Source organism: Oncorhynchus gorbuscha, linkage group LG02 (assembly GCF_021184085.1).
Source record: "Oncorhynchus gorbuscha isolate QuinsamMale2020 ecotype Even-year linkage group LG02, OgorEven_v1.0, whole genome shotgun sequence".
NCBI lineage: Eukaryota > Metazoa > Chordata > Actinopteri > Salmoniformes > Salmonidae > Oncorhynchus > Oncorhynchus gorbuscha.
In genome coordinates this window covers 94,436,424-94,450,595 of record NC_060174.1, presented here as the reverse complement: position 1 = coordinate 94,450,595, position 14,172 = coordinate 94,436,424, and the positions used below count along the sequence as shown (strand labels likewise).

At 43.8% G+C, this 14,172-nt stretch overlaps 2 protein-coding genes across 10 annotated transcripts in view; both read right to left on the bottom strand.

The window, feature by feature from the left end:
• LOC124013393 (dapper 1-like) overlaps window positions 1–1,022 on the bottom strand; it is a 49,401-nt gene extending 48,379 nt beyond the window's left edge. Inside the window, exon 1 of one of the 3 annotated variants that reach the window (XM_046327708.1) lies at window positions 486–1,022. In XM_046327708.1, coding sequence (XP_046183664.1) covers window positions 486–734 — 249 coding nt within the window. In that variant the 5' untranslated portion in view covers window positions 735–1,022. The remainder of the gene's footprint in view (window positions 1–485) is intronic. The other 2 variants (XM_046327727.1, XM_046327717.1) reach the window with 2 other exon arrangements.
• Window positions 1,023–2,289: 1,267 nt separating this feature from the next.
• Window positions 2,290–14,172, bottom strand: part of LOC124013355 (protein Aster-B-like) — an 86,642-nt gene continuing 74,759 nt past the window's right edge. For 5 of the 7 annotated variants that reach the window (XM_046327680.1, XM_046327657.1, XM_046327673.1 and 2 more), the window contains 9 exons: window positions 12,094–12,215; window positions 10,761–10,903; window positions 10,304–10,407; window positions 9,419–9,625; window positions 8,927–9,017; window positions 8,071–8,082; window positions 7,641–7,748; window positions 7,327–7,447; window positions 2,290–6,963 (listed from right to left, as the gene is read on the bottom strand). In XM_046327680.1, coding sequence (XP_046183636.1) covers window positions 6,874–6,963; window positions 7,327–7,447; window positions 7,641–7,748; window positions 8,071–8,082; window positions 8,927–9,017; window positions 9,419–9,625; window positions 10,304–10,407; window positions 10,761–10,903; window positions 12,094–12,215 — 998 coding nt within the window. In that variant the 3' untranslated portion in view covers window positions 2,290–6,873. The remainder of the gene's footprint in view (window positions 6,964–7,326; window positions 7,448–7,640; window positions 7,749–8,070; window positions 8,083–8,926; window positions 9,018–9,418; window positions 9,626–10,303; window positions 10,408–10,760; window positions 10,904–12,093; window positions 12,216–14,172) is intronic. The other 2 variants (XM_046327664.1, XM_046327698.1) reach the window with 1 other exon arrangement.

Here is a 14,172-nt window from a genome sequence, read left to right as displayed (position 1 = left end):
TCAAATTTACAGCCTCAAATAATGGTGGAAACTACCACAATACAGCAACTATAGGCCTACACAGAACTCCAGGATCGACATGGTGGTGGGCACGGTCCGACCTTTTCAGAACAACGGATCATTTATCACTAACTCGATAAAGACAATTCAGCCGGCTGATATACTTTATTTTTTTCGAAACTGCGTCAATGGACAATGGAATGAACAACCCAAGCACTGAAGTTTGCCTTAAATGGTCACGCACGTTCCGGTCACACAGTATGGGGCTGTCTGGTCCACATTTCGGATGGTACCGTTATTCGGCATAGATCCACTCTATATAGGTTAGTTATACAGGATAGATTTATAATTTCACGGCCGTCGTTCCAAGAGCATTACACACCTAACAAATCCGCTTCTACAGCTTTCCATGAAAGCGCAGTAATACCAAATTATAGAAATGTACAATATGCATTATAAGTACAATAATACGAAAGTCGTCTTACCGTATGGCGCCTATAACTAAAGTCGTCTGACGCACAGTTGGTTGTCTCCGGAACGGGCCAGGCCGCCTGTACATCGCCCCATGCCGGGCGTCCTGGGACAGAGTCCCGGAGGGAGAGGGCACTGAGCACCAGGCATTCCTGCCTCTGTTTCAGCAGCTCCAACTCACACAGACCGGCCAAACTCGCCTCAAGGCGCTCCTTATTCCGACTGCGCTCCGCTGTCATTGGGAAAGAAAACGCTCGGTACATCGTTCTCCCTTGCTCGGAGAGTGGCTGAGTGCTTACTCTTTGGCTCTTTGATCGTTTCTCAGCCGTTGGCCGTTCCTTCCTACTAGTATCCAAGTGAGGCTAAATTGTCTGCATATTTAATTTCAAAGTGACTTTACTCTTTGGTTTGATATACATGTTTTAAAGCGAAGTAGCGACAGTAAACTATAGATACAGCTGCGAACCATTGTATGCAGAACCGAACCCATACCTACTGCTCGTTCAATGATGTTGCTGGATTCCAATTCCGTAGCTGTCAATTTGACATTAGCATGCTCGGGTTTTTCAGAGGGTCCATTGGTTACCCAGAACCCACGATAATTAATATTCATAAGTATTCTGCTCTTCGAGATGTGATTGGACAACGAGCTCTCCTTTGTATTCCTAAACGCGCAAGGTCACATTTACCCAGCCAGTTCAATTAATTCATCTTTCATTAATGCCCAAAAGTTAACACCAAGGGATCGTGAAGCGTTGATCAAGTTGTACCAGCCTTTCATGAAAATCCAAGCACCTACTCTGGCTACCTCGCCTATAAACCCATTGTCAGTGAAAACGGAATCAGTGATATCGTATGACTAGTTGCAAGGGAGATCGATGGTTCTATACGCTATTTATACGCTATTTATACTTGAAACAAATAAAGGTTGGTTGCAAAGTTCACTGATAAGTAGGCTACTGGAGACATACTCCCTGCCTGTAGATTGTGTACATTACAGCCTAACAAGGGGAAGGCGCCATCTGGTGGCCACATGTATCTCTTTTTATTTCTCCCTCTCACACGCACACATGCCCACCCACTTTTGGTATGAACTATAGGTGTCCTACATAGTCTCCCTTTGGAACTGTGGACAGTTGAAACGTGGGATCTGCCCATCTACAGTGATATAATCGGTTTTCAGATCATTGCAGAGATGATGAAATGAGACTTAAATCACATTAGTGCTACATAACAGATTGGGTGTACATATCAACTGTTTCTCATCTCACGTCTTTAGGTGTCTGGAACATGCAGCCTGAAGAGTCCACACCTCTCACCTAATCATTGCTGGGAGACTAGTTGCTTTGCAAATGGCACCCTGTTCCCTATGTAGGGAATGTACAGTATGTCTCGAAGTGTATGTCTATGTAGGGCTCTGGACAAAAAGAGTGTACTGTATAGGGAATAGGGTGCCATTTGCTACGCATCATCAGATAACCTTAAACAACCTCCGATATAACGAGCAAGGACACAAAGGAGCAATGATTAACAGCTGACATTCGAAATGCCTCCTCTCACGTATTTAATAGGGCTATAAAATGCATGTTTCATTTACAAATGTCTTAGTAACATGGCAGCATCATTATTAGATTAAATTACATGAATGAAAATAGTGACTAGAAATGAATTGAACTGAATGACCAAATGTAGCACTGACAATTGCAAGCAATGTGAACATTGCTCAAGGGGGTACTGAAGAATCCCCCATTGAAAAAATATCACAATTCATTGGTATGGACAGAAACAGACAGCTGCAGGGATGACTCAGACAGAAAATGCATATTCGAATGACTTTATTTCATTCCCTCCATCTCTCCTCCACAAACCAATAAAGCCTTTAGAATCTTTTTCTTTCAAAGTTTTTCCCAAAACCACGACCAGCGCAGATGGGTTTCACTAGTCTGTGTACACTGAAACGATACACAACATAGAAATACAATATATTATCTGTATAACACAGGAGGTTGGTGGCACCTTCGAGAGGACAGGCTCACGGTAAATGGCTGGAGCGAAATCGATGGAATGGTATCATACATGGTTTCCATGTGTTTGATGTCATTCCAGTTCCAGCAATTATTATGAGCCGTCCTCCCCTCAGCAGAATATTTCAGTCATATATCGGAGATCAGAAGGCTTTAAAAAAAACATCTGGTATTGACACAGAAGATATAATACCACAGTTTTTGAGATGGAAACAATTTGCAAGAAATTGCACCTGTCTGAGGTGTGTGTGTAATGAAGTGAAGAGTTTGAAAGAATTGGTCAGGCTTCTTTACCTGGCTACCCAAACTCCTTGCTCCGGCCAAACGTTATGCCACGCCCACGGACAATAGTTTCTTCCCCACAATGAGTCTGGATCGGAGTATCTCCCGGCGATTTCTAGAATGCTAACTGTTCTGAATTGGTCCTAGGTTGGGCCAGAGCCAGAACACACACAGGTAAAGCAGTGTTTTGAAAATAATCTGATTGGTTTGACATGATCCGATCGCTGATGACTGTTTGGTACAACACCCCTCATTTTGACGTCACCACAAACGACTTCAACGATGGAAGTCTCAGACTGAAGTATGTAGCGAACACAGAGCAGTGGAAGAATTCACTTTGAGTCGTCAGGAAACATAACTACAACCACATGCTCTAGAATACATCCTTTCAATGAGCTATTTACGTCTCATACTCAGTATAACACATTCTCTATATTCTGCAAATTGTTAAGAATTTATTTAGAATGTTCTACAATTCGGCAAACATGAACAGGTCTGTGGCTTTGTGAGCATTCAAATGAGTAAAGCTCTTTCAGTTTCAGGTTTTTGAAGAACACCACTCTTTGGCTGCAATATATTTTGTTTGTTTTCTCAGACACTCAAACATGCTTGCTGACCATTCGATTGAAAAACACTCTTCAAGCTTTCAACTACCAATATATTAGATTCATGTAGTTTGAACAGAGTACATTTTTTTCTGGGCCATTTGAGGCATTCCTGCAATATAAAGCACCCATGCATAGAACACATCAGATTGTGAATGAGAACAAATGAGACAGGAAGCTAGCATGCATTCACTATCGAAGGGTCCACAAGGGTCTCAAGCTTTTCAGAAACCCTAACGAGGGCAGCTTGCTGTCAATGTTAGTGAATTCATTAAATACATGTATTGCATAAGATTAATAGTTTTATCTTTAAGGCTCACCAAGTCATTTGGAAGAGATTACTATTACCTCAGAATACCTTACTATTCCTCCCAAATACTCTTTTTAGTTGCACATCGTCCCACATTGGTTGACCGCTTTCTACTCCTCTTCTAAGGGCCACAACGTCAACAGAAATGATTGCCATGGTGAGATACAGGCAAAAAATGTAAAGTACAGTACAGGTCATTGTAATCTCATCATGGGCCCTTTCTCTCACAAATAAATCTGCCCTGAATTGTCACGTTGTCATTGTTAAAATTGGGCAATTTGACATGAACAAGGCCAAATGGCCATTTTAGTAACATTAAACCATGTCATAGCGCAAGGGAGTCGGGGAAAATCATTCTGCAATAACGTAAATGACTCGCAATCAAAAATGTGTATGAAATGCTACCGACTGTATCAATCCATATTGTTTTTCTTATTCTTTCAGATGAAACCCTCCTCTTTTTGGAATGTACGTGAGTTGAACCCATCCCCTCTCTGTGCAATGCTGATGAGTCCAGGGTCGTATTCATTAGTGCACACCACAGCAAAATGTTTTGCAACTGAAAACAAAAATGAGTATCTTATTTGACAAATTCAGGTAGGTCCCTCCCTGTTTTGGCTCGTTTGCTTCCTACTGAATACAACCCATGGCTAAAGCATTGTATCCCAATGCATAACATTTTTCAATTCTGACATTCTTTTGGCTCAAATGTTATTTCTGCACACTGTGAACCAATCCCTCAAACACACCAGTTAGTGGCTGAATCAACTTTTGAACAAGGCTTTGTTTGTTTCCAAAGTCATCATACGAATCCTAGAGAGTCAATGATAAATACATGGGTGGCAGGCAAATATGGAAGTATATAGCAGTCAGAATTCAATCTGAAAAGAAAATGTCTTTTGATAGCTATATGCTTCCATAGACAGATGCGGGAGATACTAAACAGATAGCTTCGGCCACAGTAGAAATCATTAGACAAAATCGACAGACACAAAGTGGTAATGGTTGATAGCGTCAACTTGACAGATCCAATATGCCAGAATATAGCCCATGGCAGACATTTTTGGGACGACACAAAGGACTACAGAAGGTCAGACCCGAGTTCAAATACATTTAGACATTTTTAAAATACTTTGAGTGTTTGCATTAGCCAGCCTAGAATACCACGTTGTTGGGGTTTGCCGTTTTAGGACTTTTCTATTGGTCCACAAAGCCAGACAAGCTCAACCAAGCAAAGCTGAAATGTTTTAAATCATTTCAAATGGTATTTGAATACGGGTCTGCAGAGGGTGAACACTGATCATTTCCCCAAACGTTTCTTTTACATTTTTCGTAAACACTGTACATAAATAAATCAATAAATATCTGAACTGTACAATATGCATTATTCTTTTTTTCCAGCTTCAAGCATATTTTTCAATTAGGAATTTCACAGTTTTAATCATCAAATACATCGTTGTAATTGCCGTACTTCAGTTCGGCTGCAGTATCCCTTTGTAAACGTCTCTACGAAAAAAAGACCCTCCCTAAAATACTGTCTACTCCCTCTCTGGTTAAAAGCTGAACACTTTAAAGTTCATAGAGTGACAGAGTATAACATCCACATTATCATAACACTGGTCATTATTCTCTCTTTCTGACAGTATTTAGGCTGGTAACAAATACTGGGGGAAAAACATGAATGATCTATGTAGCGCAGGTAGGGACAAATTCAAGCTCCATTGCATGTGTAAAATCACTTAGGGAACATACCAAGGCCTATACAGTACACTCTGAGTACATTCTATTCAAGCCAAGGACAGGATAGCCACAGATGAATTGATACAACACAAAGTGGAGAAATAAAAGATGAAAAGAATACTGCCCAAATTGAAAAAACATGCATGTTAGCATAAAAGTTGACACACAAATCTTGGCAACAATGAATAGGTGTATCCATAACCTAAAACAAATCATCCTGAAGGATAAGGTTGGAGACATGTTTGGATAAAACCTAAGCACAACGTTGAGATAGCGTTTGGGGTTGGCTAGGGCAAAGAATGCCCTGTTTATGGAAGAGGGTTGCATCATCAAAACATACTGTGTACCTCTGCAAAAGCAGACTGCTTTCTCATCCATATATGGTAACAACCAATATATTCTCACTGCTGCTAACAGCTATAGCTAGCTCCCCTGTCCACAAATCAAAAGGGGTTGGGCTACTCTACACACAGTAGAGAACATGCCTTAGAAAACGACAAACACTTAAACAGAGAATAACAAAGCCATGGCACAAGCTCTCAGGGAAACCTGCCCTGATACACCACGGAAGCCTGGTAAAAGTGTGCCCTGACTGCAAATGACTTCCACAAAAAATAAATACGGAATTATAGTTTCATTTATAATATACTTTGATTCTTTGTGGTTCTATCCTAGAAATGATGGATTGTGTTGAAACACTGCATGCTGATTATCTTTCCGGTACGGTCGTAACCTGTTCCCAGGGGTCCAAAGGTCTGTTAAAAAAAAAAGGATACTGCAGCTCCACAACTTTGTCCAAGAGTTCCTAAAAAGGCTATGTACTAACCCCTTACCCAGTCTGAGACAGAGTACGCAGAGGTTTCAATACACATCTCCACCAGGAAAGCAATTTGTTTTCTTCAGACGGAGACAAGAAACTGCATGCTTTCACCGGCCCCCCACGTCATCCCAGTCCGCACGTGGCCCCCAAAAACAAAAAAAACTTTACAGTACGACATTCTCGGAAAACAAGGTGATAAAAAGTTCAGAGTTCAGGCCAAGGTGGGTCACGGCACAGTTAGTGCTATCCGGAATCCTTGGGACGTTCCTACCCTAATCCCTAACATTAACCCCTAACGCTAACTTTCGCTATAACCTTTACCTAACCTTAACCCTTACCTTAAACGATTTCCAATTTAAACTTCAATGGGGTAGGGACGTCCCAAGGATCCTGGATAACAAGGACCGTCACTGCTGTCTTTTCACATGATGCAACGATGGCTGCCGTCCCACTCCGGCCCTGATGGTGATGAGGTCACTTCATGCCAGAAGTTGGGCAGTGGGAGAGTGGCCCTGTCCACCTTGCAATAGAACATCCTTCTGTTCTTTGCCCAAGAGTTTCAATGAATGGTTGGCTAGATATTGCACATAATGTCCCGGCTGGTGGCCTTGGGATTGTTTCTCAGTGATATCGACTCCCTTTCTCCTCCGATTCAGAGTTAAAGTCCTTTAAACCCATGCCCTTCTGCAGGTTTAGTAACGAGTCCTTCATCTGTAGAGGGACAAAGGAAACATTTCAACTTCACAAGCTCGACTTCAAAACTTTTTGCAAAAATCATGCATTTTTTATAATACATTTTTTCGTTTGTTGAAAATTATGCATTGAAGTCAATAGGAAGTATATGCAATGTCAATTTTTTTTAGTATTCGTAAATTAAGTTGATTCCTAAATTCACATCACATTGAATACACATTACATGCCGTCACATTGAATACAGTACTGCATGTGTTTGAACAACCATATGACACACACACACATTCTCAAATGGTAAAGTTAGTGAATGAACAATCCTTCTCTGACCTAATTGGTCAGTTATGCGAAGGCCATCAGTATTCTACTGATTGGCTGTCTCACCTCATCCAGCAACATCACAGATGACTTGATGATCTCCTTCCACTTCTGCAGCTCGTCGTCATGGTAACGCTGCTGCGACTCCAGGAGCTGGGCCCACTCCATCTGGGTCTGGGGCAGTTTACTGAGAGAAGGGGAGAGCGAGAAACACACGCAAACACTGCTTTTAATCTGTAATTTGTCTGGTCAATTACTGTCATATTGTGGAGTGACACTTTAATAAATGTTCTAAATTCTAAAACGGACTAACATACAATTCCAAAGTCATTCCACAGGGCTGGTATCGAATTGGGTTGTAGAGTATTTGTGTGAAGTACCTTTCTTGTGGTCGTATGCCATGCCATGAGGTGAGACTCTGTGTGGTGTATTCCAGCATCCACAGCTTATAGAACAGCATCATGTTCAGAAACACCAGCAATACTAGACTGTAGATAGAGAGAGAGAGTAAACAGAGAGTAGAGTGAGAGAGAGAGAGTGAAGCCAGAGAATGCGAGAGAATAAACAGAGAGATGTAGAGGAGAGAAAGAGGTAAAGTAGAGAGAGATATTTAGAGTAAAGAGAGAGAAAGGTAGAGATGACATAAATATATGTTAGACTAAGGATAGCAGGATTCCCCTGGAATGTGCATGCCTTCAACTACTGCAAAGGAAGGATATGTTACCACTCACGTCTAGTGTATGTATGGGGTGAACCAAGTCCATCAAACACATATCTAATCAACATGTTGTTATGAAAAAAGTTGAATACCTTATACAGATCCTATAGGATGCATGAATGGAGACAGGGAAAGAGAGAGAGAGAGAGAGAGAGAGAGAGAGAGAGAGAGACAGAGAGAGAGAGAGACAGAGAGACAGAGAGAGAGAGAGAGAGAGAGAGAGAGAGAGAGAGAGAGAGAGAGAGAGAGAGAGAGAGAGAGAGAGAGAGAGAGAGAGAGAGAGAGAGAGAGAGGACAATTACACACACCACCAGACAAGACGACAGGGTTTTTCTGCTATAATGCTGCTATAATGCTGGAGAGGAGAGGGGGAAAAATAAAATATATTCGATTGTCAATGTTTGGTTTCAGTACGCCTAGAAAGTGGAAACGCATGGACCGTCACAATGTTAAAATGTTATCACAACTTGAGACACCTCGTCAGTATTTTGATTGTTGTTTTTTTAAACAATAGTGTTACGGTAGTTAGCTGAAGAGTGCAGTAACAGTTCATTAGCAAGAGCACCACCCGTTGCTAGCACGACGCGGTCTTCAAAAGGTGTCTCCATTAATGTTAACCTTCTGACATTCTCCACTTTAGTACACCAAGAACAAGAAAAGTTGAAGTGGACAGATTTAAATCAGATGAGTCACCACAGGCAACTTTGACACATAAATGACACCTAAACATTCAACATCAACTGAGAAAAGTAGAGACCAGAGATATCTATGGGATCTTCAATGGATAGTTCTCCACCCATAGAATTAGAGTTACTAGAATGGACATTTGAGGGGCTTTGGCCATTCTAGTAATTATATTTATAAACACATGAAAGAGAATCTCAAACAACCAGCCGTGGTGTTGCTGTGGAGACAGCCCCCCCAGGGTGGCGGTGGAAGGATACTCACACAAAGCTGATGATGAGGAGTAGCTTGGAGACGCTGTAGAGCGCTAGGCCCCCTGGGACATGGTCCGGGATGTGTCTGGTCTGAGTGGAACCTGCAGGAAGATAGGTGACCATTTTGGATCTATACAAAAAGCCACGCAATACCTAATGCTTTATTCCTGCCCTAAACAAATATTACAGCTGCAGGTAATAAACGTTTTTGTTTTTCACAACCCTGATACAGTACAGGTTTTTGTGATGACAATCGCTATGAAAATCTACAGCACAGTGTTACAGCGCAGTGTTACACAAACATTGTGGCAATTGTTCTGACAGTTGTTCCATTGTGCCAGGAAAATGCAAATCACAAGCATCTTAAGAATTTGAATATTATTTGAACCCAGGTCTGATTGAAAACTCATTAGCAATAGAGCACAGCTGCTCATGAGGCTTAAGGGTGTCCTAAAATGTACATCATACTCTGAGTCAAACAGTCATCAGCAGTCAGTCTGACCTGCCACTTGTTTGATGCGATGGTGGTGGGTGACCTCCTCGTCCTCGGGGGTGGTGACGGGGCTGAGGGCCTCGTCCATGTGGGGGGGCCGCAGGTGGATCAAGGGTCGTTTCCGCCGCCTCAACGCCCCTGCCCGTAGAGCCCTGGCCTTGGGGGACTGTCTGTGGGGCTCAACCAGGACCACCTCCACTTTACTCAGCTCCAGCTCTGGAAAGAGTTAAAAGAAAGGGTTTATGTTTATTTCACAAGCTGCATAACACAGTTTCTCTCAAATGGCACCCTATTCTCTAGACAGTGTACTACTTTTGATCAGGGCCCTTAAGGCTCTGGTCAAAAGTAGTGCACTATATAGGGAATAGGGTGCCATTAGGGATGCAACCAGTATGACACTGTATGGTATTCACAGAACCTGGGTCCTAAATCATGGAGTGATTCAATAGCCAGGGTGCCAGTATGTTTCTGCTATTTACTTCTTTGTTGTGAGTTGTTGGCAAGGCAACTACCAAAGGACCCACTAAAGTAGAAACAGACCGGCATGCAAACTACAGGTTTAAGCAAAGTAAATTACTTCATTCTTTGAGTTAAATATTTACTTAAATAATTTATCCTGGTGATTAAGCACTATCTAAAGAGTACTCATTGTAGTTTCTCAAGTGAGAATACAGTTGATTTAAATGTTTTAAGAAAGACAAATCCCTAGCCTCTCATCACCATCCTGATCTCGTGAGCTTACATTCTGTTTCTCTACACGGATTCTTGATTAAGTGAAGTGAAACGAGAGCACAGCTGGCAGGATGGTGGATCAGGCTAACAAATACTAGGCTCCAAGAATGACCCCAGGCTCCATACCATTCATATTCTAGATTAAACTATAGTCCAACTGACCTAAGTGTCTGAAGTACTCGTCCAGGCCGCTCCAGAAGTTCCTCTCGATAAAGCCCTTGACCAGCCCCCACGGCTGTTTCTTGTAGCGCAACTCTGTGGATACCCTGCAGGACACACACACACAGACACACATAATTCAACCGTCATTACACCTGCTTGGTCAACCTTAAATTTGACTTATTCTTTTAATACATTTTGAATACATTTCACCCAAGGAGTCAAGTACTGCATTATCAAGGTCGTGTTCAGTAGGGAGAAAACATTTTTTAAACAGAGTGAAATGAAGTGGTACTACCTAAACATGACCAATCAGAACACTTGTTATTGTCTTCCGTTGTAAAGCATTTTGCTCGTGTGCCCCACTGAACACAACCCTGGTTGGAATTTTAACAGCTAATTTTAACAGAGTGGAGCACCCCATCTCCAATCACAGGAAGAATAGAGGGAAATCTCTCACCTTAGCCGACACTTCTTCCTGGCCACCCTGGTGAGCACGTAGCGGTTTAGGGTGTAGAAGTAGTCATGGTAGGGGACGTCGTGTGCTATCACCTCGGCATCTATGATGTAGCACTCGCTCTCCTGGCTGGCCTTGTACAGCGTCTAAACCACACAGATATGGAATAGTTGTGTTAACAGACAACAAAAGAGGCCTATTCTGGCAATTGGAAGGCTGCAAATGACATTCAGCCATTTGTCATCTGAAAATGAATGTGTTTCTATATGTTTTAGTACCTTCTATAAATAATCAATAATAAGAACATTGCTATCAGCATTCATAATGTTTTTTATAAGCATTCATAACAACCCGTGGCTCCCAAAAGCAGCCTGTAAATACATTCATAACAACCCGTGGCTCCCAAAAGCAGCCTGTAAATACATTCATAACAACCCGTGGCTCCCAAAAGCAGCCTGTAAATACATTCATAACAACCCGTGGCTCCCAAAAGCAGCTTGTAAATACATTCATAACAACCCGTGGCTCCCAAAAGCAGCCTGTAAATACATTCATAACAACCCGTGGCTCCCAAAAGCAGCCTGTAAATACATTCATAACAACCCGTGGCTCCCAAAAGCAGCCTGTAAATACATTCATAACAACCCATGGCTCCCAAAAACAGCCTGTAAATACATTCATAACAACCGTGGCTCCCAAAAGCAGCCTGTAAATACATTCATAACAACCCGTGGCTCCCAAAAGCAGCCTGTAAATACATTCATAACAACCCGTGGCTCCCAAAAGCAGCCTGTAAATACATTCATAACAACCCGTGGCTCCCAAAAGCAGCTTGTAAATACATTCATAACAACCCGTGGCTCCCAAAAGCAGCCTGTAAATACATTCATAACAACCCGTGGCTCCCAAAAGCAGCCTGTAAATACATTCATAACAACCCGTGGCTCCCAAAAACAGCCTGTAAATACATTCTTAACAACCCGTGGCTCCCAAAAGCAGCCTGTAAATACATTCATAACAACCCGTGGCTCCCAAAAGCAGCTTGTAAATACATTCATAACAACCCGTGGCTCCCAAAAGCAGCCTGTAAATACATTCATAACAACCCGTGGCTCCCAAAAGCAGCCTGTAAATACATTCATAACAACCCGTGGCTCCCAAAAGCAGCCTGTAAATACATTTATAACCGTAATAGCATTCATAATGCATTACACATAAGTGATCATAACAGCGACTGTAGTTACGTTACGCCAAACACAAACAAAGCATGAAAACAAACTATGTACAACATTTAAAACCTCTATGACCTGCATTGCCACTGGGAGGCTCCACTCACCTGAGTCTCAGTGACGGTGGCGGTCTTGGGCGCCAAGGGGTTGGTGAGGGAGACGGTGTACATGATCTCTCTGGTCTGGTTGCCTGCCTCTTTCTCTTTCTTCCAGGGGTGATAGACGATGTCTAGACGAAGAGTGAAGACAGACAGAAAAATCAGCCCTTACTCCTTTAACATTTGCCCAGGTTTTAGTCTGACACACATTGAATTATTTCAAAATGCAACCTTCCTGCCTTCCTTCAATTCTGATCTGTGAGTTATTGTCTCCGACCACTACCTTGTATCCTTTTCCCTCTCGCTCTCATCCAACACCTCCCACACTGCCCCTACTCGGATGGTATCGCGCCGTCCCAACCTTCGCTCTCTCTCCCCCGCTACTCTCTCCTCTTCCATCCTATCATCTCTTCCCTCTGCACAAACCTTCTCCAACCCATTTCCTGATTCTGCCTCCTCAACCCTCCTCTCCTCCCTCTCTGCATCCTTTGACTCTATGTCCCCTATCCTCCAGGCCGGCTCGGTCCTCCCCTCCCGCTCCGTGGCTCGATGACTCATTGCGAGCTCACAGAACAGGGCTCCGGGCAGCCGAGCGGAAATGGAGGAAAACTCGCCTCCCTGCGGACCTGGCATCCTTTCACTCCCTCCTCTCTACATTTTCCTCCTCTGTCTCTGCTGCTAAAGCCACTTTCTACCACTCTAAATTCCAAGCATCTGCCTCTAACCCTAGGAAGCTCTTTGCCACCTTCTCCTCCCTCCTGAAGCTTCCTCCCCCTCCCCCCTCTCTGCAGATGACTTCGTCAACCATTTTGAAAAGAAGGTCGACGACATCCGATCCTCGTTTGCTAAGTCAAACGTCATCGCTGGTTCTGCTCACACTGCCCTACCCTGTGCTCTGACCTCTTTCTCCCCTCTCTCTCCAGATGAAATCTCGCGTCTTGTGACGGCCGGCCGCCCAACAACCTGCCCGCTTGACCCTATCCCCTCCTCTCATCTCCAGACCATTTCCGGAGACCTTCTCCCTTACCTCACCTCGCTCATCAACTCATCCCTGACCGCTGGCTACGTCCCTTCCGTCTTCAAGAAAGCGAGAGTTGCACCCCTTCTGAAAAAACCTACACTCGATCCCTCCGATGTCAACAACTACAGACCAGTATCCCTTCTTTCTTTTCTCTCCAAAACTCTTGAACGTGCCGTCCTTGGCCAGCTCTCCCGCTATCTCTCTCTGAATGACCTTCTTGATCCAAATCAGTCAGGTTTCAAGACTAGTCATTCAACTGAGACTGCTCTCCTCTGTATCACGGAGGCGCTCCGCACTGCTAAAGCTAACTCTCTCTCCTCTGCTCTCATCCTTCTAGATCTATCGGTTGCCTTCAATACTGTGAACCATCAGATCCTCCTCTCCACCCTCTCCGAGTTGGGCATCTCCGGCGCGGCCCACGCTTGGATTGCGTCCTACCTGACAGGTCGCTCCTACCAGGTGCGTGGCGAGAATCTGTCTTCTCACCACGCGCTCTCACCACTGGTGTCCCCCAGGGCTATGTTCTAGGCCCTCTCCTATTCTCGCTATACACCAAGTCACTTGGCTCTGTCATAATGGTCTCACATGGTCTCTCCTATCATTGCTATGCAGACGACACACAATTAATCTTCTCCTTTCCCCCTTCTGATGACCAGGTGGCGAATCACATCTCTGCATGTCTGGCAGACATATCAGTGTGGATGACGGATCACCACCTCAAGCTGAACCTCGGCAAGACGGAGCTGCTCTTCCTCCCGGGGAAGGACTGCCCGTTCCATGATCTCGCCATCACGGTTGACAACTCCATTGTGTCCTCCTCCCAGAGCGCTAAGAACCTTGGCGTGATCCTGGACAACACCCTGTCGTTCTCAACTAACATCAAGGCGGTGGCCCGTTCCTGTAGGTTCATGCTCTACAACATCCGCAGAGTACGACCCTGCCTCACACAGGAAGCGGCGCAGGTCCTAATCCAGGCACTTGTCATCTCCCGTCTGGATTACTGCAACTCGCTGTTGGCTGGGCTCCCTGCCTGTGCCATTAAACCCCTACAACTCATCCAGAACGCC